The sequence below is a fragment of the Mustela erminea genome, chromosome 18, assembly GCF_009829155.1.
Source record: "Mustela erminea isolate mMusErm1 chromosome 18, mMusErm1.Pri, whole genome shotgun sequence".
Lineage (NCBI taxonomy): Eukaryota > Metazoa > Chordata > Mammalia > Carnivora > Mustelidae > Mustela > Mustela erminea.
The window spans coordinates 46,026,428-46,051,356 of record NC_045631.1 but is presented as its reverse complement, the minus strand read 5'-3'; the positions used below and the strand labels follow the sequence as shown (position 1 = coordinate 46,051,356).

Below are 24,929 nucleotides of genomic sequence, written 5' to 3'. Positions count from 1 at the left end.
CTGGGAATCTGTCCTGAGCCAAATGCAGATGCTTAATGACTGAGACAGCCAGGTGCCCCTAAATACTCTTTTTTTTTTTTAATATCTCCTCTTCTTACAGTATTTGCATCCATATGGATTTGAATTAATTTCTTCACTAACTGAGCAAGTATAACACCATGTATCCGGTCACCTATTCATTCATCTCTTCACCTTAGGAAGTGGCAGTTCCATCCTTCAGGCCTGTGCTCCCTCCTCTTTTCTGGCTAAAACCCTTGGAATATGCTCCAATCCTCTTCTATCTGACATCTAATCCAATCCACTCATGCTGTAAATATTTTTTTGTGCTTCTAGGCCCTGGGATATATCAAGGAATATACCTAGCAGGAAATGCTGTTGATTCCATCTTCAAAATATGTATGTAATCAGGTTACTTTCCACCGTCTCCACCGCTACCTGCTGTTCTGGTCTAACTGGTCTCCCTGCTTCTGCTCTTGCCTTTTCCACTACCTGCCAAGTCTATCCTACACATAGAAGCCAGGATAATCTCAAAACTTAAGTCAGAGCATGTTATGTCTCTGCTCAAATCCTCCAGTAGTTTTCTCCGTCACTCAGGGCAAAAATCCAACCTTTACAATAGCCTTCAGGCTTATGTGATCTGTTACTGGCCGCACCTGCCCCACCCTCTTACTGGAACACCTTATTGCACAACCCTGGAACTGCGTATTGCATAGGCTATGTGACTGAAGGTGATGGTCCTGTCCCCAATTCTATGATCTTATCTCTTCCTACATTGCCTTTGCTCACTCTGTTCTAGCCAGAATGGCCAATTAGCTTTTTCTCAAATACTGCAAGCACGCTCTTGTATAAAGACATTTACACTTTCTCTGCCCTCCACATGGAGTGTGCTTGCCTCAGATTACGCATGGCTCACTCCCTTACCTCTTAACCTTTTTGCCCTCACTTCCAGAATTCCTTATACCCCTTTCCTTTGCTTTATTTATTCATTAATTCATTTTTTAAAATTTACATTTTAGGTAGTTAACTGTGCAATACTGGCGAAGAATTTAGTGATTCATCACTTACATACAACACCCATTGCTCATGATAACAATGCCCTTCTCAATATCCATCACCCATCTAGCTCATCCCGCACCCAATCCCTCCAACAACCCTCAGGTTGTTCTCTACAGTCACGAGTCTCAGGGCACCTGGGTGGCTCAGTCTATTGAGCATCTGACTCTTGGTTTCAGCTTGGATAATGGTCTTGGGGTAGTGAGCCCCACGTTGGGCTCTGCATTCAGGAGAGTCTGCTTGAGATTCTTCCCCCTCCCTCTTCCATCCCCTTTGTTCCTCCCCTGCTTGTACTCTCTCTCTCTAAAAATAAGTAAATAAAGAAATAAGATCTTTAAAAAAAGTCTTTTATGGCTTGTTTTCCTCTCTCTTTTTTTTTCTTTTCCTGCTTCCCAGATGTTCACCTGTTTTCTTTCTTCAGTTTCACATATGAGGGCTGCCTGGGTGGCTCAGTCAGAGTCTGCTTTTGGCTCAGGTCATGATCCTGAGCCCCATGGTCCTGGGATTGAGCCCCTTGTTGGGCTCCCTGCTCAGTGGGGAGTCTGCTTCTCCTTCTGTCCTTTCCCCCTGCTTGTGTTCTCTCTCTCTCAAATAAATAAATACAATCTTTTAAAAATTTCACATATGAGTGAGATCATACAGTGTTTGTCTTTCTCTGACTGACTTATTTCACTTAGCATAATACATTCTTGGTCCATCCATGTCGTTGCAAATGGCAAGATTTCAGTTTTTTGATGGCTGAGTAATATTCCATTTTATATATGGCCACATCTTCTTTGTTCATTCATGAGTTGATAGACATTTGGGCTCTCTTCAGAGTTAGGTTACTGTTGATAATGCTGCTGTAAACATCGGGGTACACATACCCCTTCAAGTCACTATGTTTGTATCCTTTGGATAAATACCTAGTAGTGCAATTGCTGGATTGTAAGGTAGTTCTAATTTTAATTTTTTGAGGAACGTCCGTATGGTTCTTGAGTTTTGACACATGTGAGGTGGTATCTCATCGTGGTTTTGATTTGTATCCCTGATGATGAATGATGTTGAGCTTCTTTTCACGTGTCTGTTAGCCATCTGGATGTCTTCTTTGGAAACGTGTCTTTGCTTTATTTTAATCTCTGTAATCTCTGTCATACTATTATCTTATTTTTTGTTGTTGCATATATCTCTTCACTACAGTGTAAGTTCCCTGAGAGTAGGGATTTTTGTCCTAAGCATGTAGGATAAAGCTCGACACATGGTAGACACTGATTGTGCATCCATTCATCCCTTCAGCAGATACCTACTATCTGCTAGGAAAAGAACATAAAGACTTAAAAGATGGCATGCCTACCCAAAAGTAGCTGACAGGGAAGTGGGACAAGTTCATTCAAATTTGGGTTCCCATGATTTATGAGTGAATAGTGGTGACAGAAGTCATCAAAATTAATAGGGTGGTACACATAAGAAATTATAATATCCCAGGGAGGAGGCATGTATTATAATTTAGCTACACCAATAGTCATCTAGCCAGAACCAAATGGGATGAAGGGCTGATTTCACTTAATTTACTTATGGGCATATCCTAGGTAGCTTAGAACTGGTGGACTGGTGTGATATTTATCTGTGGGGCTGATAATACTAGGACATAAGCTGGGTTCCACAGATAGGTACACTGGATATATGGAAGATGCTTTGGGGCTAGGACTTATATTGGGTCCAGCTTATTGTTTATTTTTTCCACCTACAGAGCTTGACAAATAAACAGGTGCAGATCTGGCATTCTAGTTTTTTAAAATATATATAAAAAATATATTATATATTATTTATTTAATTTATCAACTATTTATTAATAATTAATTATTATATATTATTTATATAATATATTATTTATACATATATTATATATAAATATATAAATAAATATATAATAATATATTATATATATAAACCAACAAGAATGCCAAATTTGCACCTATTTGTCAAGCTCTGTAGATATATAATATATATACTATACATTTTATATATATATATAAATCTGCACCAGTTTGTCGGGCTCTGTATATATATCATATATATATCATATATATATCATATATATGATATATATATGATATATATACATATATATAAAACAAGAATGCCAAATTTGCACCTGTTTATTTGTCAAGTTCTGTATATATATACTTATATATAATATAATATATATATACATATATTATATATATTTTTTGGTCAGTCCTATACTTTAAAAAAATAAAAATATAATATAATAAATATAATGTTATATATTAAAATAAATAATATAATAAAATTAAAATATAATTTGCATACCATAAAACATACTCTTTAAAAAGTGTGAGTTCAGTGGTTTTTAGTATATTTACAAACTTGTACAGGCATCAGTAACCATCTACTTCCAGAATAGTTTCATCTCGTAGAAAGTAGCCCTGTACCACTAGCAGCTACTTCCCACACTCCCCTCTCACAGTAGTTGCCTGCAGGCAACCACTAATCTATCTTCTATCTCTATTGATTTGCCTATTCTTGACATTTAATACAAACAGAATAATATTATATGTGGCCTTTTTGTCTGGCTTCTTTCACTTAGTATAATGTTTGCAAGATTCATCAGTGTTTTGGCATGTAACCATACTTCATTCCTTTTTATGGCTGAACAATATTCCATTGTATGGATAGGCCACATTTTGTGTATCCATTTATCAGTAGATGGACATTTGGATTGTCTTCACTTTTGGACTATTATGGGTCATGTTTCTATAAACAATCTTGTACAAGTTCTTATGTGAACATATGTTTTCATTTCTCTTGGGTATATCCCATGGTGTAGAATTGCTGGGTCATATGTTTCACATTTTGGGGACTGCCAGATTATTCTCCATAGCAGCTGCACTATTTTATATTCCCACCAGCAATATATGAGGTTTCCCAATTTTTCCATGCTCTCATCAACATTTGTTATTGTCTTTTTTTTTTATTATAGTCATCCAAGTGGGTGTGAAGTGGTAGCTTGCAGTTTTGATTTGCTTTTCTTTAATGACTAATGATGTTGAACATCTTTTCATGTGCTTATTAGTCATTTTTATATCTTCTTTTGAGAAATATCTATTTAGATCTTTTGCCCATTTTAAAAGTTGGGTTATTTGGTTTTTTACTGTTGAGTTACAAGGGTTTTTTTTTTAAATATGTTTGGATAGTAGACCCTTATCAGACACATAATTTACAAATATTTTTCCTGTTCTGTGGGTTGTCTTTTCATTTTCTTGATAGTGTCTTTTTAACCACAAAAGTTAGAATTTTACAGCTGAGAAAGAACTAACAGATCTTTAATCTAATTCACCTTTTTCATTTTATTGATAAGGACTCTAAAGCACAATGAGTTGAATTCATCTCTTTAGTGGCAGAGTTAGGAACACCTGCTTTGTGTTTCAAATAAATTGCACCAAGTAAGTTACAAAGTAACTAGAGATAAAAACAAGTCCATCACAAATAAATCTCTTAGAAGACAAAGTAAAATATTTGATAATCACCTGTGATGCAGTGTGATATGGACTATCAAAGCAAAAAGAACTCAGAAAAACAACTGGAGAGATAAGTGTACAGTTGCCTAGCAACAAGTAGAGGGTAGTGACTGACAACACTATGAGGGAATATAACTATGGGATTGAAATACAGAAGTCAAAGTATTAAATACCTTCACGTCAGGTCTCACACTCACCTTTAGTATCATGTCCAGTTTTCATCAACTTATGCAGTGGCACCATCCTTTTTGCTTAAAGATAAAATTAGGAGTCAAAGTTATATACATTTCTGAAGTTTTGAAAAGTAGAATAGGAGCAAATTACAGTTTTCTTTTAATTTTTCCTCCTATGAGTGGGAAAGTGAAAATATCCGTTATATGTGACATATCTCTTGGTTTTTCTTAGAGTTTTTATTTAAATTCCAGTTAATTAATATTCAGTGTAATATTAGTTTCAGGTGTACAATATAGTGATTCAACACCTCCATACAACACTGGCACTCATCACGATAAGTGCACTCTTTCATCCTCAGTTAGAGATATACCTCTTAATTCATATTGCCTCTTTTGGTGCCTTAATGTATCAAACTCCAAAAAAATTGTCTTTGAAACAACAAATAGAGTCAACACTGAAGGAAAGACTATTCACTTACCATCTTTTAGGATGAAAGAAGTGAAGCAGTTTTGAAAAACTGTTGACTCAAGGAGGACAACTTGCTACCCATTTCATTTTCATTAGTGATTTGGTTATAACCTGTTGACTAATTACATGACTTTTTGTGAGATAGTTATTTCTTTCTAGTGAATTCTCCTGTGAAGTATGTACATATAATATTTGTTATAATATTGACTACGAAATCTATCTGTCTTGCCCTACTCTATCCTATGGCCAGAAGAAAAATGAAACAAGTACTTTAATAGTAGATTCAATTCTTTTCTTTTCGTCCTCTCAAAATGTTGGGTAGTTTGGTTTGCTAGGCACAAGGCGATTAACTCAGGAGAAAAGTGCTGGGTATAATAGTTCAATGCTCTAAGTTTGGTTTAGTTTGGCCAGATAAAGCCAATAATGTTATTTTGATATCAAGAAAGGTCAGTTGCAGGTTATGGAAACATGGAAAGGTTTTGGTAGTACCTTTAGGCTGTAAAGCCTATACAGGGTAATATATCACGCAGAAAGCAGGACACACAAAATGGCTACATTTTCTTTATGCAAAGGGAGAGATTAATACTAACATGAAACACAATTTATAGGATTAAGAAGAACCAATCAAACACCTTTATTCCTCCCTTCTCTCTCTTCTTCTCTTCTCTATTGCTTGGTTTGCTAGAGGGATCCTGTGCCATCCTGGGATGCTGCATGTGGCACCACACTGGTTGGGAATGGGACTTGGAAGATTTCTGTTTCTGACAAGAGGCAGCCTTTATTTTTACACAGTAGATTTTTTTCTAAATGTTTTTAGAGTTTCTCTATAGTCCTAATAAGTATGGTTTTAGAAATTCTCATATAAGTCAATCAGAGAAAGACAATTATCATATGATCTCCCTGATATGAGTAAGTTGAGAGGCAACGTGGGGGGGTTTGGCGGGGTAGGAGAAGAATACATGAAACAGGATGGGATCGGGAAGGAGACAAACCATAAGAGACTCTTAATCTCATAAAACAAACTGAGGATTGCAGCGGGGAGGTGGGTAGGGAGACGGTGGTGGGGTAATGGACATTGGGGAAGGTATGTGCTATGAAGTGTGTGAACCTGGCAATTCACAGACCTCTATCCATGGGGCTAATAATACATTATATGTTAATAAAAAAATAAAAAAATTATATATAAAAGAGAAATTCTCATATAGAATCCTACAACCTACACCATTACAAGCCAGAGTAGAATTTTGAATGATCACCATCAAATGACATGAAATGTTAGCAGGTCTTGAAGTTGTTCATATAGAAGTGTCATTTTCATGTTATTATGTTTAGGTAACTGAAATTTACTTTTATTCCTTAGAAAAAGAGAAATGGTGAAATGGGGATTGGAGAAAAAAGATAACTTAAGTATAAAAAATGCCAGTCTCAAAAATGAGTATATCTAGTCATCAGAAATATGAAAGTGAAAACTTAAATCATAGGTAGCACATGTTTGAATGTGCAAAAAATGTCAATACAGTATACAATATTCAGAAATAAAATCTGGGGACGCCTGGGTGTCTCAGTTGGTTGGACGACTGCCTTCGGCTCAGGTCATGATCCCGGAGTCCCGGGATGGAGTCCCGGGATCGAGTCCCGCATCAGACGCCCAGCTCCATGGGGAGTCTGCTTCTCCCTCTGACCTTCTCCTCGCTCATGCTCTTTCTCACTGTCTCTCTCTCAAATAAATAAATAAAATCTTTTAAAAAAAAAGAAATAAAATCTGTTCTCTTAGTACCTGTATCTATAAAGAAAGCATAGGAAGTGGACACTGAGTAATATTTGGTGAATTTGTGGAATACACACTAATGTTGAAGGTTTCTAAAATTATGAAACACACTTTTCAATGTCTACATTTTCTTTAATGCTCTGTGGACTTCACAGAATAACATACATTTTGATGGCAGCAAGTGGAATGGCTTACATAGTGAAGAAAGCAAGTGGGAGAGCAGGGTGGGCATGTGAACCGTGTATGTTTGACAGAGACTAGAAAGAAAAGAGAAAAAGGCAATACTAGTCAGAAAACAAGTAGAAGCAGGGATGAGAGAAAAATAATCTATTAATAGAGATAGGAAGAAGAGAAGAAGAACAGAGAAAAAGAAAAAATGGAAGGCGACAAAGAAGAAGGATGGAAAAGTAAGCAGGCAAGACTAGGAAGCCATGCGTTTTTGGCTTTGTAGAAGGGTTTTAACAATTGATTCTGATTGGGGTGACTCACTTACATGCCCCGGGGTTTTACATGGTGTTCTATAACTCTTTCAAATGGCCCAGATTGGGAGGGTGATTATGAGAATGACCTTGATATAGCTGCTTGGGTTAGTGAATCTTCCATTATCTGAAAGCAGGAGACTAGAACCTCTATTAGTCAACCCACAAGCATTTATTGAGCACGTACTATCCACTCAAAAATAGCCTTGCTGAGAGCAGGAACTTTGTCCCTTTTTCACTGCTTAACTTTATTTTTTACAGTGGGTGGGTACTCAATAAATCAAAAACATTGATCTTATACATAATCACAGAGGATTGCTTCAGTATCCATAAATTCAGCATCATGATTTTAAATGCTGGGGTTAAAAGCTACTAAGCAGACATTTTCAAAAGTTTTCTGGCACCAGTGACAGAAGCAGGAATGTATGGGATAGAATGGGACCTATTCAAAGAGATCTTTTTTCTTTTGCAAATAATAAAATACAAGAGGACTCATTTGGAAATGTTAAGTGTGGGTGCCCAGAATTTAAATTTATCTTCTCTTATTAACATTCATTTTGTAGATACTTACATAAAGCACCTTAAATTATTCTTAAGTTCTTCTTTTTGAAACACGATCAGGCTTTCAGAGACACATCAATTAAAAAAAATCATTCTTGTTGAAAAAATGCAGAGAGCAAATCAAAATTACTGGAGAATGAAGTACAGATTGAGGTCATGTGTGGGGGTAAGAGGGCAGAAGACAAGTCTTAACTTGCCTCTCCTGATGGGTTTCACAGCATCATTTTCAAACCTCCCATTCATTCTTTTCTAAGTAAGTACAGACGGTGGCATTTGGCATTGGGAAACTTATTTTAGAAATAAATATGCTAAGAGGCCTGCAAACAGAAAGTTCTGAGGTTATGTGTTAAATTTCACAGGCATCCAAAAAGGAATTTTAGGTATGCAGACATACCTATCAATAGGTAAGATTTTAACATTAATAGGAAAATGGAAGAGTAGTTTGAAAGTGAGGCTTTAATGCTGAATACATAAAAATTATGTGTGTACAAGGAAAAAAATTAGGGTTGAGAAAAACTATAGAATATCACTGGGTGATAGAATTAAGAATTACTAAAATTTCCCTTTTGCATTCTTTTGTTTTTTGGATATAGAAATTTTTTATAATGAACATGTATTACTTTAACCACCAAGAAAACACATGTAAAAATAAACTCATAGCACCAGATTATCCATTTTTATAAAATGAATCATGAATTTCCACTCACGTTTAAACTTCTTTAGGCCCTCCATTATTGAATCCACTGTAACCTTCCCATTTCCTGTAAAACATTTGAATCAGACACAGAAGAAGTCACATAAAAACTCATAAAAATTGAGTAATATTACATTGTATATATACCACATCTTTTTTTTTTTAAGATTTTATTTATTTATTTGACAGACACAGATCACAAGTAGGCAGAGAGGCAGGCAGAGAAAGAGGGAGAAGCAGGCTCCCTGCTGAGCAGAGAGCCTGATGTGGGGCTTGTTCCCAGGATCCTGGGCCGAAGGCAGAGGCTTTAACCCACTGAGCCACCCAGGTGCCCCAATATATACCACATCTTCTTTATCCACTCATCTGTAAACGGACATCTGGGCTTTTATTTTGGCTCTTTGGGCATTGCTGCTTTAAACAGGGGTGCAGGTGCCCCTTTGGATCATTGTGTTTGCATCCTTTGGGTAAATACCCAGTAGCACAATTGCTGGGTTGGAGGGTAATTCTATTTTTAAACTTTTTCAGGAACCTCCATACTGTTTTCCAGGGCAGCTATACCAGCTTGCATTCCTAACAGCAGTGTAAGAGGGTTCCCGTCTTTGTCCATATCTGACATGGATGGAAATAGATAGAGGGTACTATGCTAATTGAAATAAGTCAGTCGGAGAAAGACAATTATCATATGATTTTACCATATGTGGAATTTAAGAAACAAGACAGAGAATCACAAGGAAAAGGAGGGAAAAGTGAAATAAGATGGATTCAGAGAGGAAGACAAACCATTTAAGAGACTTAACTCTAGGACGCCTGGGTGGCTCCGTGGGTTAGGCCTCTGCCTTCAGCTCGGGTCATGATCTCAGGGTCCTGGGATGGAGCCCCACATGGGCTCTCTGCTGAGCATGGAGCCTGCTTCCTGCCCCCGCCCCCCACACCGCCTGCCTCTCTGCCTACTTGTGATCTCTGTCTGTCAAATGGATGAATAAAATCTTAAAGAAAAAAAAAGAGACTTAACTCTAGGAAACAAACAGGGTTACTGGAGGGGTGGTGGGTGGTGGGATGGGGTAGCTGGGTGATGGGCACTAAGAAGGACATGTGATGTAATGAGCACTGGGTGTTGTATGGGCTGATGAATCACTAAACTCTACCTCTAAACTAATAATATACTATATGTTAATTAATTGAATTTAAATAAAAACTCATAAAACTGATAAAAGTTGTGAAATTATTAAAATGACATGGCAGACTGGAACTTCTCCTATGAGTTAGAACTACTAGAGAAACTGGTTTGCGTGGAAATTGCATTTGTTTTTCCCTCAGGTGAGTATAATGGAAGAAAGGATAAATCTTTAGTGAGACAAATCTCTCTACTTCTTCAATACAGTTCCTCTTTTCTATGTTTCAAAGTATGAAACTCCAAAAATTACATGTAGAGAAGGGATATTACAAGAAGAACCAAGGCTCAAATCTGACATCATCTTTTCTGAACTCAGACAGATGACATTAAAAAAAAATAGATATGAAGTGACTATATTGGCAAATTGCTCAGAGTTGGAATAGGTAGAGAAGGACCTGCTCTGTGTTTTCTTCTACCAAGGATTTCTTGAGAACCAACATATTTGGGGTGGTAGACTTGTCACTCTTGAGGGTACAGAGTATGTTTCTCTGGCTGGAATGATCTTCCCATACTTGTTCAGCGTAGGGTCTTCTCCAGAAAACCCCAGTCTTGGCTAAATGCCCCCTTAGCACCTTCTGCATACACATAGCACCTTTTTTTTTAAGATGATGGAAATGTACTAGAATGACTGTGGTGATAGTTGCTTGTATCTGTCAGTACTAAAAACCATCCAATTACATACTTAAATGGATAATTGTTGGGTATGTGACCTCTATCTCAACAGGGCTGTTAAAAATGTTGATTGAAAAAAAAGAATGAGTTTTATAACACAATACCATTTAAGGAAATTAAATACCACACACATTGCATTTTTATTTTATTTATTTTTAAATTTTATTTATTTATTTAAAGATTTTATTTATTTACTTGACAGACACAGATCACAAGTAGGCAGAGAGGCAGGCAGAGAGAGAGGAGGAAGCAGGCTCCCTGCTGAGCAGAGAGCCTGATGCAGGGCTTGATCCCAGGACCTTGGGAGCTGAAGGCAGAGGCTTTAACCCACTGAGCCTCCCAGGTACCCTAACATTGCATTTTTAAAGGGATAAACACATATCTAAAATACACATGAGGAATGTGGGTTGGAAGAATATACAGTAGCTATAATAGAGAATGTACCTATGTTGGGGGAAGGAAATAGGAATGGAAGTAGGTGGTAAAGGGGAAAATAATAAAACAAAACACAAACTGTCCTTGCATGGACCAATGATGATAGTGTGCCATAACTGAGGAGTTTGATTAGCTCAGTTGTATGTATCTGCTGTTTAAGGAGAAGTCCACTCTCTCCCCACAAGAACAGCTTAAGGTGCTGGTGGGACAAAAAGGAAGAAATATCCAGTAGGCAGCTGGAAAAAGTGGTGACAAAGAATAATCCAGAGAACAAAAGTTTTCAAACATTTTGGTCTCAGGACTTTTTTATATTCTTAAAAAATTCTGAGGACCTCCAAGAGGTTTATGTGAGTTATAGCTATTATGTGGGTTATCATCACCACATTAGATACTAAAACAGAAATTTTAAAAAACGTTTTAAAATAGGGATGCCTGGATGACTTAGTCATTAAGTGTCTGTCTTCGGCTCAGGCCATGATCCTAGGGTCCTGGGATTGAGACCCACACCGGGCTCTCTGCTTAACAGGGAGCATGCTTCTCCCTCTGCCTGCTCTGCCTGCAGCTCCCCCTGCTTGTACTCTCTCTCTATTACAAATAAATAAATAAATCTTTAAAAAATGTTTTAAAATAGTAATAAATCTAGTACATTTTTAAATTTTTAATTTTTTTTTATTTTTAAAGATCTTATTTATTCATTTGACAGACAGAAATCACAAGTAGGCAGAGAGACAGGCAGAGAGAGAGGGAGAAGCAGAATGCCTGATGTGGGGCTCGATCCCAGGACTTTGGGATCATGACCCAAGCCGAAGGCAGAGGCTTTAACTCACTGAGCCACTCAGGCATCCCAGTACATTTTTTTAAAATTTATTTTTTATTTATTTTCAGCATAATAGTATTCATTATTTTTGCACCACACTCAGTGCTCCATGCAATCCGTGCCCTCTATAATACCCACCACATGGTACCCCAACCTCCCACCCCCCTGCCAATTCAAACCCCTCAGATTGTTTTTCAGAGTCCATAGTCTCTCATGGTTCACCTCCCCTTCTGATTTCCCCCAACTCCCTTCTCCTCTCTAACTCCCCATGTCCTCCATGCTATTTGTTATGCTCCACAAATAAGTGAAATCATATGATAATTGACTCTCTCTGCTTGACTTACTTCACCCAGTACATTTTTTTAGAAAAAGATTTTATTTATTTATTTGTCAGAGAGAGAGAGAGAGAGAGCGAGCTCAGAGTAGGGAGGGTCAGAAGGAGAAGCAGACTCCATGCTGAGTGGGGAGTCCGGCTCGGGACTTGATTCCAGGACCCTGGGATTATGACCTGAGCTGAAGGCAGGTGCTTAGCTGACTGAGCCATCCAGGTATCTCTAAATCTAGTATATGTTAGCATATTTTTTAACAAAAAATATATATTAATTGAAAATGAAAAAATTAAGGCATTAAAATTAGGGGGAATGGTAGTGTTACTGACTGAACATTGGTGTCCCTCCAGATTCATATATTAAAATTCTGTCTCCAGTGTGATGGTATTGAGAGGCAGGGTTTTGGGGAGGTGATTAGGATTGGATGAGATCCTGAAGACAGACCCTCATGAATGGGATTACTGACCCTATGGTTGAGGAGAGAGACTGCTGCTCCGTGCTCTCTGCTATGTGAGGAAACCACCAGAAGGTGACAATCTGTAGCCCAGGAGAGGCTTCTCAACAGAACTCAACCTTGCTGGCACCCTGATATCAGGATTTCTGGCTCCAGAACTGTGAGAAATAAATTTCTGTTGTTTAGAAGCCACCTAGTGTATGGTATTCTTGTTATAGCGGCCTAGGCAAAAAATAGCATTGTTTTACATTTTTGCAAATCTCTTTAATGTCTGGCTTAATAGAAGACAGCTGGGATCCTCAATCTGTTTCTACATTTAGTTTTCTGTGATATGTTTTTTCAGTTGAAGAAAATCTGGCCTTATAGAGTTATGTAGTCAGAAAAGAAATATTTTATTATTTTACTTATTTTTTTTGAGAGAGAGAGAGAATACGTCAGGTGGGGGGAGGGGCAGAAGGAGAAAGAGAAACTCAAGCAGGCTCCATGTCCAGTGTGAGCCTGACAAGGGGCTCAATCTCATGAGCCTGAGATCATGACCTGAGCTGAAATCAAGAGTCTGATGCTCAACTGTCTGAGTCACCTATAGTCACCCAGACAAGAAATATTTTAATAGGTTTTTCAGATATGTCATGTGTGAATATATCATATAACTTATTAGAAAAGTTACTGTACACTTGTGAGTGAATGAGAATGATAAATGCAAATATTGTTTTAGTGTTATTTTAAAAATAGTTTTAATCTCATGGTAATTTGAGAACTGCTGCCATAGAGAGCTGATAATGAAGCAACAATCAAGGAGTGATATCATCAAAAGACGGAAGGAATTAAAACTGAGAAGACTGAGAAACAAACCCTCGATTGTTCCTATGTTCAGAAGATAGAATAAGTGAGGCTGGCAAAAGAAATTATTCATGATTTTGGATTCTAAGGGCTATTTCTGTAGCCTCACAGGCTACGTGAGTGGGGAAGCCAACTGCAAGGATTCAAAGAGAATGTGAAATAAGGAAGCAGAAGTGGCTCCTGTAGACAATTAAGAGGCAGATTGAGAAAGGAATAAGGGATGAATGATCATAATTAGGAAGCAGAAGAACCAGCTGAAGGTTAGTGTGTAAAAGGACTGGGGGACCATGTGCTTCTTCATAGGCAAAGTAGAGAGAAAGAGATGAAACTGAATGTATTGGAAAGGAATTATGAAAGAAATGATTTTTTGTAAAAATATTGAACCATTATGTTGTCATTATGTCGTACACCTGAAATAAAATATAAGATTGTATTCCAATTATATCTCAATTTAAAAAATAATTTTTGACAAAGTGGGAGATGATCAAGTCAAGAGCAATGGATTTGGAGGTGCTGAAAGGAGCCTTTTCTCCATTGGAGAGAGGAGAGGAAGAAAGTCTAGGTGAACAAGAAGAAACGGTAAACTGGAGAGAACAGAAAGTGATGTTTGCCATGAATAGGTTCAAACTGATTGCTTTAAAACTGGGATTTGAGAAACATATTGGTTCAGTGTTTTACTTCCTATTTTCAGTTAGGCTTAGCAGAGAAAACCAAGCCTGCACTCCCTGCTTCAGTCTTATATTCCTTGCATCTAGTATAGTGCCTGCACATATTCAATGATCAATAAATATTTGTTGGTTGAATCAATCAATATACAATCTTATACATTCAAGGTCAGAATTCAAGCAACATCACTGAAGCATTATGGTAAGAAATGTTACTCCCCAAATGCTCCCAGATCACCTTTTTTTTTTTTTTAAAGAAATCAGAACAACAAAGAAAGTAGTAGAAATAAAAGAAGAGTAATCTAAAGTAGCTATAGAACAGAACAGTCTGCAGATAAGTCATGTAGCCAGATTCAATAAACGATAATAAAAATCTCAATAAGCAAACAAAAAACAAGCATAAATGAAATCAGTTAACCCTTAACTACCCTGCTTCCTCTTGTGTACATCTCCCTAATACTCATTTTTGTTTTTTTAATTTCAATTACCCTAATATTCTTTATTCTTATTTTTGGGCTGGAATCTCACCCTCAAGCACAAATTAAATATTGCTTGTACTTGTGACTTAAGAAATGAAAGGCCAGGTACAATTGTAATCTATCATTTCTACATCTTTGAAGACCTTCATGGGCAAGTGTGGTCCATACAGTGGTAGCACTGGCATCATTGGGAACTCGTTAGAAATGCAGAATTTTTCAGGATCCAACTCAGACCCAAATCACGATCTGCATTTTAATAAATGCCCAGGTGACACATATGCATGTTCAAGTTTGAGAAGCATTGTTTTAGATGATAAAAAGACAAGGATTGGGCACCTGGATGGCTTAGTCAGTTAAGTGTCTGCCTTTGGCTTAGTTCATGATCCTGGGAGTCCAGGATTGAGACCTACATTGGGCTCTCCACTCAGCGGTTAGGATTAGTGGGGAGTCTGCTTCTCCCATGACCCTCCCCGCTCTCATGCTTTCTCGCTTTGAAATAAATAAATTAAATCTTAAAAAAAAGATAAGGATCAAAAAAAAGATAAGATCCTTAGGATCTTATATACAGGATAACAAAGACAGTTCTAGAAAGACAAGAGAATTTTTAAAAACCTCACCATTAACAGTCAAATGAGACATCAGCTCCTTCATGTCTTCTTCTGTGAGCTCGATCCCCTCACTCACTAGAAATCTGTCTAAGTCCTGGATATCAATCACCTCTCCTTAGAAAATTAAGAAATAAATTTTAGAAACATTATAGAACTATATATAAAGCATGAAAAAATGCTATCTGTACTTATATGATTGTCCACATAGACCCAGAATTAACAGGAGGGTCAGAAAACAGTCCTGTGTCAGGGTGCCTTCTGACACAGTTGGTTAAACATCCAACTCTTGGTTTTGGCTCAGGTCCTGATCTCAGGGTCCTGAGATAGAGCCCTGTGTCAGGCTCTGTGTTCAGTGCAGAGTCTGCACCGGGAGCCTGCTTGAGATTCTCTCTTCCTTTCTCTGCCATATGAATAAATAAATCTTAAAAAAGAAAAGAAAGAAAAGATGGGTGCCTGGGTGGTTCAGTGGATTAAGCCTCTGTTTTCGGCTCAGGTCATGATCTCAGGGTCCTGGGATTGAGCCCTGCATCGGGCTCTCTGCTGGGCAGGGAGCTTGCTTCGCCCTCTCTCTTTCTGCCTGTCTCCCTGTTTACTTGTGATCTCCCTCTCTGTCAAATCAATAAAATCTAAAAAAAAAGAAAAAGAAAAAGAAAAGGAAGAAAAGTCTTGTGTCTTTAATTCTGGTGGCTACAAAAAACAAAGTATACCAGGGGTTAGGAACTGACTGGAATTTATTATAAAATCCATAGTAAATTAAGCTGCATACAGAGATTTGGTTTTATTTTTATTCTTCCTTCTACCCTACTTGAAAAATTCAGGGTTTTTCTACAGGCCAGCTTTTTAAAAAATATATTTTATTTATTTATTTGACAGACAGAGATTACAAATAGACAGAGAGGCCGGCAGAGAGAGAAGAAGGGAAGCAGGCTCCCTGCTGAGCAGAGAACCTGATGCGGGGCTCGATCCCAAGACCCTGGGATCATGATCTGAGCCGAAGACAGAGGCTTTAACCCACTGAGCCACCCAGGTGCCCCTCTATAGACCAGCTTTTAAAATTTTATTTTCATTTCAAAATATTTGTTTGGAGTTTGCTTCTCTGATCATTATGCATTCAAGATTTTTATTCATCTCAACACAGAAGTAATTTTCTCTCATTCATCATAAAAACAATACAACATTAAAGATTAATAAAGGGGGAAAATACAATTCTATTACTCTACCACAAAAACCATTGTAGTTTTTTATATTCCATTTCTGGTCTTGGACAATAAGGCTGTATTTTCATTGTGTGGAAATATAATATACACACAATTCTGTATTTTGCTTTTCCAACCTGATATTACATCATTAACAAATTACATCATTAACATCCAAAGTGCCACATAATCTTTACAGTTGACATTTCAACACATGAAACTCTACTAGCTTACCAGGCCGTGGAGTATGTACTAATTCCTGTACTGTTAGATAGCTAGGCTGTTTCAAGTTTCTCTGAAGGGCTTTAAGCAGAGGTTTTTTCCTTTTTATTCAGCTTAAATATTTCCAGAGGATAAATTCCTTGGAGTGAGGTTCGTGTGGGAAAAGGAATAGTTCTTTGACTCTTAATACCTAGGCCTATGTTGAAAAACTCTTTTGGGGAAAGTTTCAGAGAATGCCATGGGCACTGATATATTAACACACATTGATTACTGTTTACCCAAGTTCAGAAGCATCCATAAAAATGGAACATATATGAAGGAATTTAAATATATATGAAAGGGAAATATTTTTCTCCACCAAAATATTGTATTTGCAATATAATATTGCAAAATATTAAGATGTTATTTATAGTATCATTTCATCATAGCTTTCAACTCACCCCTGAACCCACTGATAGCATCGATCACATCATTCAGACCAACTGTTCTATCACCTGTAAGGCAAGGGAAATAAATTTCAGAATCAGACAAACTGATGTTACTGAGACCCTGAAACAATGAAGACCAGAAGTATTCAGCAGTTTCTCCCCAAATTTTTCCTAGAATGTTATGGACTTCTCAGAGGTAATAGTGCTATCTTAGAAATGAAGAAAGTTTTCAATCTGTAACAAATCATTCTTGTATCTCCCTTCTTTTTGCTTTAGATTAAATTAAGAAGTGATTTGTTACAGTTGAGTATAGCGAGACAGGACAAATGAACCTGACCCTGAGTATTTTTTTAATGTAGTCAGTTAATCAACAAATATTTAGGGGGTAGCTTTTACGTGCCAGGCACTTTGCTAGGCTTTGGGGATACAAAAGTAAACCAACTGCCAGAGTTCTTGCTGTCAAGGAGTGTACATCTAGCAGAAGGAAACAGGAAGCATGTAACCAAAACAAAAAGGATCATTTGAGGTACTAAAATAAAATAGGGTTGCATAATAAAGAGCAATGGTAGGGTGCGTTAGACAGGGAAATCAGGGAGAGTCTATTTGGGTTGAGACCTGAATGATGAGAGGAGGGTGGTCATGGAAAGAACTAGGAGAGGAAAAAATGGCATGTGTGGCAGCCCTCAGATGGGGATGAAACTGAGCTATTTACCTGGGCTGTCTAAGCTTCCTCACCCAGTATCAGTTGCTGCTTTTTGTTGTAACTGAGGGGCAGAGAAAAGGCTGGGGCGACAGGGGCCAAATCACGAAGGTAACTGTTGGCCCTGGTGATAAAGTTGGGGTTTTATTCTGTTGCAGTAGAATGTCACTGGAGGCCGTGAAGAAGGGGAGTAATTTCACCTGACGTCAGCTTTCAGAAGCTCACCCTGGCTGATGTGTGCAGGATGGGGAACCCGGAGGAATGGGGACAACACAGGAGATGGTTTCGGTGGCCCAGGAAAGAGATGCTGTTCTCTTGGGCTATAGCTGCAGCAGCGGGGACGCAGAGAAATGGATTCAGGACGTATGTTTCAGGTAGAGCCGGGATTTAAATGTGGGATAGAAGGGAAAGGAGAAATCAAGGAAGAAAACTGTTCATCTCCCCGCACCCGCCACCTTCTCACGCAGCAGAGTAGATGGGATCCATGACTGGGGGGGGGCTTAATCCTTTTGAGGGGGATTAATTACTAATCCATTAAATTCGTGATGCCTTTTGGATATCCACGTGGAGATCTCAAATAGCTAGTTTGAGATACCATTCCTGACTTAGGGAGGTTGAGTGGGAGATAGAAATTTGCTCTGGTCAGCTTCAAGAAGGTATCTGACCCGGTGAGGCTGGAGGCAGTCTCCTAGGAAGAGGACTGAACAAGAGTGGAATGGGAGTGAGGAAGTGGAGACAGAAAGGAGCCGTGAGTTTGGGATTTCTCTTTTTGAACCACAGCTGACACACAATATTGCATTAGCTTCAGGCGAAGAGCATGGAGATTTGACAACTTTGCACATTATGGTGCGTTCACCACAAGGGTGGCCACGACCAGTCACCACACAACATGAAGCAATGACAACGTTTTGAGAGGTTCTGCTGTGAAGAGAGCTAAGAGGTGGAGTGGTAGCAGCAGGGGACCAGGGGAAGACGGAAGCATGATCTGCAGGGCAGTGGGATCTACAGAGAGAGAGCAGAGAGGGAGAACCGGAGGACTCAGGAGAAAAGGGGAAACTGCAGCAGTGCAGTCTTGGAGGAGGCAAGGGGAAATGAGATCCGGGGCACCAGCGGAAGGGCCCGCCCACCGCAGGGGCAGAGGTGATGGCCTCTAGGTGGCGGGGAGCTAGAGCGGGAGTTCTGCACTCCGCTGGGCTCTAGCGCCTGCTCGGTGACTCGAGTTCATCACATTCGGGTGTGGGATGGAATAATGTCCCAGCAATCTGGATGGTGAGTTGGTTCACACACCTGTTTTCTAAGTGGAAGAATTAAAATTATGAATGTCGGAAGGAAAAGAAAAAATTCTGGGTTGGTTATGGCAGGGGCCTTTTCAGTTCTATTTTAGTAAAATTATAAAAAATACCTGCCGGTAATATAGGAAGGGGAACCAGGTTCCGTGGCTCAGGGTTCTGCTTCCATCTACGAGATTTCAGAGCTGCAAGCCAGCTTTTCAACTCTTTCCTTGTGGGTGTGTATGTACATTAAAAAAAAAAATAATCTCCAGCTACTCTGCCCATGACATCTAAGCTTCTTCACACAGTATCAGTTGCTGCTTTTGTTCTGGTCACAAGGTGGCACATATTTTGAATGGGCTTCTCCAATTTTCCCCATAAGCTCACTTTAGTGGGCAATTTTAATTTTCTAGAAAGGGAGGTTTTTCAGGCATTCCTGTATTGTGTTATGGCAGGAAAATCTGCAAGTAAATAAGCTGGAATGATAAAGGTCAGAGAGTGTGTAGATGAAACAGATTTGGGGGGTGATAAAGTATTAGTATTAGTCAAGTATTAGGTGAGCAATTAAAGGGATGGGAGTAAAAGATGATTAAAATTAGAGAGGTCAAGGAACAGGAGGCCAGTGTGTTGCATGGGTGACTTATATCAGGAATTAATTAGGATTTAATCAGGATTTCTTAACCTGGGGTCTATGGGCTCTCTAATGATAGAATTCAGGGAGTCCTTGAGCTTGAATGGGAAAAAAAAAAATACAGCTGACCCTTGAATGACATGGGTTTGAACTGTGGGGGAACAATATTATGTGGACTTTTTTGATAAATACAGTACAGTTCTGTAAAAGTATTTTTTTTCCTTCTTTTTTCTAGCTTACTTTATTGTAAGAATACAGTATATAATACATACAACATATAAAATATGTGTTGGTTGACTTACATTACTGGTAAGGCTTTCGGTCAATAGTAGGCTATTAGTAGTTAAGTTTTGGGGGAGTCAAAAGTTATATGCAGGATGGCTCAGTCAGTTAAGTGTCTGCTTTCAGCTCAGGTCATGGTCCCAGGGTCCTGGGATAGAATCCTACATCGGGCTCCTTGCTCAGCAGGAGGCCTGCTTATCCCTCTCTCTCTGCCCTTCAACCTGCTTGTGCTCATGCGTGCTCTCTCTCAAAGAAATAAATAGGCAAGAATATAGTGAGCATAGGGGCGCCTGGGTGGCTCAGTTGTTAAGCAGCTGCCTTCGGCTCAGGTCATGATCCCAAGGTCTTGGGGCTGAGCCCCATGTCAGGCTCTCTGCTTGGCGGGGAGCCTGCTTCTCCCTCTACCACTCTCCCTGCTTATGTGCTCTGTCTCTCTCTTGCTGTGTCTCTCTTTGTCAAATAAATAAATAAAATCTTAAAAAAAAAGAATATAATGAACATAGATAAGAGCATAATGATGCCTTAACACTTACCATCAGTTGGTACTTGGGTCATTATTTCCTCAAGGTCATCTTCCTTGAGTTTAATCCCCATGTTTTCCAAGACGGATTTCACTTTTCTGAGTTTGACCCTTGGTCCTTAAGAAAGAGGGGCATGAAATAATTTCATGAATATTGGTGCTTAAGACTGAAGAATGCTAATCATGGTCATGCATCATAAATCCCAACTGGAGGGTAAACCACAAGGCCTTAGAGAAACCATTAATACATATATATCTCCCAGATTTAGATATGTCTGTTGAAAATAGGAAAAAATTGAGAAAGATAACCTTTGAGAAAAAGGTAAACAGTAAACAGTATTTACCTTTATGGGGAGGGATGAGATTGGTGAGAGGTAGAGGGACTCTCATTTTTTAAAAAATTCATATATAATTGCATATAAACATTTTCATATGTATAATATATGTACAGTTTCATATGTACAACATAATGATTTAGTATTTGTATATATTACAGTGTGATCATCACAATAATTCTTGTTAAAATCCATCACCATACAAAGTTACAGTTTTTTTTCTGGTAGTGAGAACTTTTAAAATCTGTTCTCTTAGCAACTTTCAAATATACAACATGATATTACTATCTATAGTCACCAAGCTGTATATTAGATCCCCATGACCTGACTTACACTTCTTTTATCTGTTTTCCATCTGGTGGAACCAGATAGTTTTTCTTGTAGTATTTGGTGCTTTAACAATATATTTCTAATCAAAAATTAAAAATGGAATTGTTTACAGCAGAATTAGTATAAGGAGTAGAGATAGGATATTTTCCTTAATACAGACCCAGGGGAATATCAGTTTTTTTTTTTTTTTTAAGATTTTATTTATTTATTTGAGAGAGAGGGAGTGAGAGAGAGCATGAGAGGGGAGAAGGTCAGAGGGAGAAGCAGACTCTCTCCAGAGCTGGGAGCCTGATGTGGGACTTGATCCTGGGACTCTGGGATCATGACCTGAGCCGAAGGCAGTAGCTTAACCAACTGAGCCACCCAGGTACACTTTTTTTTTTTTTTTTAAAAGATTTATTTGTTTGGCAGAGAGAGAGCATAGCAAGGGGAGCAGCAGGCAGAGGGAGGAGGAGAAGTAGGTCCCTGCTGAGCAGGGAGGCCTATGCAGGGCGCAATCCCAGGACCCTGGGATCATGACCTGAGCTGAAGGGAAATACTCAACCAATTGAGCCAACCAGGCGCCCTTCAGTTTTCATGAGAGGTGAACAGGGAGGAATTGGCACATCTACTTAGAGGTGAAACAACAACCAGTCTGTACAATTCTACCTAGAAAACAGTGTTAGAACTTCCTACAGTAAGATGATACTTCTCCTTATATCCCCAAATGTCAATGTACCCAAAGAAAAATGGCAAGTTATAAGTCCATAACAATGGATCAAAAAATTGGCAAGAAGCAGGGGTGCCTGGGTGGCTCAGCTGGTTAAGCATCGGATTCCTGATTTTGGCTCAGGTCATGATCTCGGGGTCATGAGATTGAGTCCTCCATCGGGCTCTGTGCTCAGTGGAGTCTGCTTGAGATTCTCTTTGTCTTTCTCTCTGTCCCTCCTCCCACTTGTGCAGACAAGCTCTCCTTTTAAATAAATAAAATCTTAAAAAAAAAAACCCAGGGGCGCCTGGGTGGCTCAGTGGATTGAGCCGCTGCCTTCGGCTCAGGTCATGATCTCAGGGTCCTGGGATCGAGTCCCGCATCGGGCTCTCTGCTCAGCAGGGAGCCTGCTTCCTTCTCTCTCTCTCTCTGCCTGCCTCTCAGTGTACTTGTAATTTCTCTCTGTCAAATAAATAAATAAAAAATCTTTAAAAAAAAAAAACCCAGCAAGAAGCAAAGTTGGAATGTTTAAAAACAAATGGTAAACACGAGGATTTTATTTTTATTTGCTCTTTCACTGTTTCTCACTCACCATTGAGGGCCTTCACGCCTTTTAGCAATCTGTTTTTGTATATTTTTCCATCAGCTGTAAGACAAGACACAATTAAGAACAGAGGTTAAATGAAGGGAAGATTAACAAAGACAGCACAAAGACAATGCAACATCTATAATTTCAGGGGGAAAAACCCTTCAGATTTCTACAGGATTTTATTTATTTTGCCCTCAAATAAGAATGAAATCAAAGATAAAGCTTTCACTGATATAAATCTACTTGTGGTTGAATTTAAAAGTCTTTATCTTCCCATTTCTTCCCCTTTCCTTCCTACTCTTACTCCCCTGGTTTTCTTCTTTCCCTTGGTCATGACTTAGGGGGAATGGGATAATTTAGTCTTGGTGGTGTGAAAGATGTTGCCAGTTTCCAATATTAAAATGTAAGTGACAAGAACAGGATTTCTTCTTTTTGTGAAACTGTGCTTTCTAAATGTGTTTTACTGGACATACACATAATTTCAGCAGTTTTCACACACAAGCCCATAAATCTGGGTTTCAAAGATGTACTAAATACTCACCATGAATGGGCAGAGTTTTCAGCAGCTGCTTCTTTTCCTCATCAGTGAGTACCAGTCCCATTTTCCTCACCACATTGCTCAGATTATTGACATTAACTTTCTCTCCTTTGGAAATATGGAAGTTGTTAACATATAAGAATTTTAGGAATGGGTGAAGGATTTCAAATGATGAAAAAGATGACCTATGGGCTATAGGCTTAATTAGAAGAGCAAATTGACAATGAAACTTGTTAACTTATATAGATTCTGAGTACACGTATGTGTATAGATCATGTCAGAAATAAAATTTATACTTTTAATTCAATAAAAAGAAAAGCACATATAATCCTAGGTATAAGTCAAACGCCAATATATATAGCCTGAATTATGGGGTCTTTTGACACAGTGATCATATTTCCTGGATGGCCTACAAATGCTTCACCTTGGGATTGAACAGAGTTCATCTCTAGTTTTGTTGTTTAAACAATGGTGAAGTAGAAAATATTATTGGCCCAAACTCCCCATAATATAGGTCTAAACAGGAAAAATACCAAAGCAAATGGTAAGGTTATAAAACAAACATTTAATCATTAAATTTGTAGGGGTTCAACTTAACATGTCAGTAATAGTCTGAAGAGAAAACTTCTACTTAAAAACATCTTTTTTTTTTTTAAATAAAGCAGTAGGGTCTTAGTTAATAATGAATTTCCTTTTTACCACAACTTACCTGTAAAAGCTTTTGCATCATCCATCACTGCATTCAAATCAACCATTTTATTCTCTGTAAGAAAAGACAATTTAGGCACAGAGACCAACCTTAGACTTAGAAAAATGATATGAAAAATTTAAGTTGAGGGGGTTGTCTGGGTGGCTCAGTTGGTTGGGCGCCTGCCTTCAGCTCAGGTCATGATCCCGGGGACCTGGGATTGAGCCTTGCATCAGGCTCCCTGTTCAGTGGGGAGCCAACTTCTCCCTCTCCCTCTGCTGCTCCCCCTGCTTGTGTTCTCTCTCTGTCAAATAAATAAATAAAATCTTAAAAAAAAAGAAAAATTTAAGTTGTAATACAAAGAATTCCAACTCAGCAGCTACAGGTGGGGGCAGGAGATGTTTGCTGGTGACAGTGGCCTCCCTTGGCCACACCTGCCAACTTCCTATTAGTTGAGAGTAGGAACCCTGAGTTAGGGAAGAAGGACAATTTGTTTATTTTGGTTTGGCATGTGCTGACTGTGCTGGAAGATGTGCTGTCTGGCTCTCTTATAAGTTGTTTTTCTTCAAGTTTTTTTTTTCAAAGATTTTGTTAATTTATTTGAGAGAGAGTGAGAGAGAGCATGAGGGGTGAGGGGAGGCAGAGGGAGAAGAAGACTCCTTGCTGAGGAGGGGGCCTGATATGGGGCTCAGTCCCATGACCCTGAGATCATGACCTGAGCAGACACTTAACCAACTGAGCCACCTAGGCAACCCTTGCATGAGGTTTTTAATGGGAAACCACTGGCTCTGTGTTTGAATCTAAGAGTTCTCTAACTCAGGAACTTTTAGCCTGGGACTCACCCATTAGCAAATTCTTTCTAATGAATTCTATCATCTTTGCCTCTGTGACATTTTTATCCACCTAAATTGGTCTTATTCAGTCATTGATGAAACCTTATCTTATTAAAAAAAAAAGTGTACAAGAAAGGAAGGAAGGAAGGCAGATATAGGAAAAAAATATGGCAAAATGGTAATATTTGTTAACTCTAGCCAGTGGATACACAAGTGTTTGTCATAGTGTTTGTTTTCTGTTTTGATAGATGTTTGAAATATTTCATAAGTTTTTCAAAGAGATTAAAAAATAGCTTTATTTTCAGAAGACCTCATAGAGAGGCCCTAAGATTTGCCCTGTGGTACACTGGTTATCTGAAAGACTTACCATCAATAGGCAGGTGGTTCAGTAAGTCCTGATAGTCCTCTTTCTTAAGCTGAATCCCCATGTTCTTTACAATGGTGTTCAGGTTCTTGACACTGACTTTTTTCCCTTAGGAGAGAA

At 38.5% G+C, this 24,929-nt stretch overlaps 1 protein-coding gene across 8 annotated transcripts in view; it reads right to left on the bottom strand.

Moving 5' to 3' along the window:
- Window positions 1-24,929, bottom strand: part of EFCAB3 (EF-hand calcium binding domain 3) — a 208,997-nt gene that overhangs the window by 32,934 nt on the left and 151,134 nt on the right. For all 8 annotated transcript variants that reach the window (XM_032320145.1, XM_032320147.1, XM_032320146.1 and 5 more), the window contains 9 exons: window positions 24,813-24,917; window positions 23,634-23,687; window positions 22,928-23,032; window positions 22,390-22,443; window positions 20,458-20,562; window positions 17,053-17,106; window positions 15,204-15,308; window positions 8,732-8,785; window positions 4,772-4,825 (listed from right to left, as the gene is read on the bottom strand). In XM_032320145.1, coding sequence (XP_032176036.1) covers window positions 4,772-4,825; window positions 8,732-8,785; window positions 15,204-15,308; window positions 17,053-17,106; window positions 20,458-20,562; window positions 22,390-22,443; window positions 22,928-23,032; window positions 23,634-23,687; window positions 24,813-24,917 — 690 coding nt within the window. The remainder of the gene's footprint in view (window positions 1-4,771; window positions 4,826-8,731; window positions 8,786-15,203; window positions 15,309-17,052; window positions 17,107-20,457; window positions 20,563-22,389; window positions 22,444-22,927; window positions 23,033-23,633; window positions 23,688-24,812; window positions 24,918-24,929) is intronic.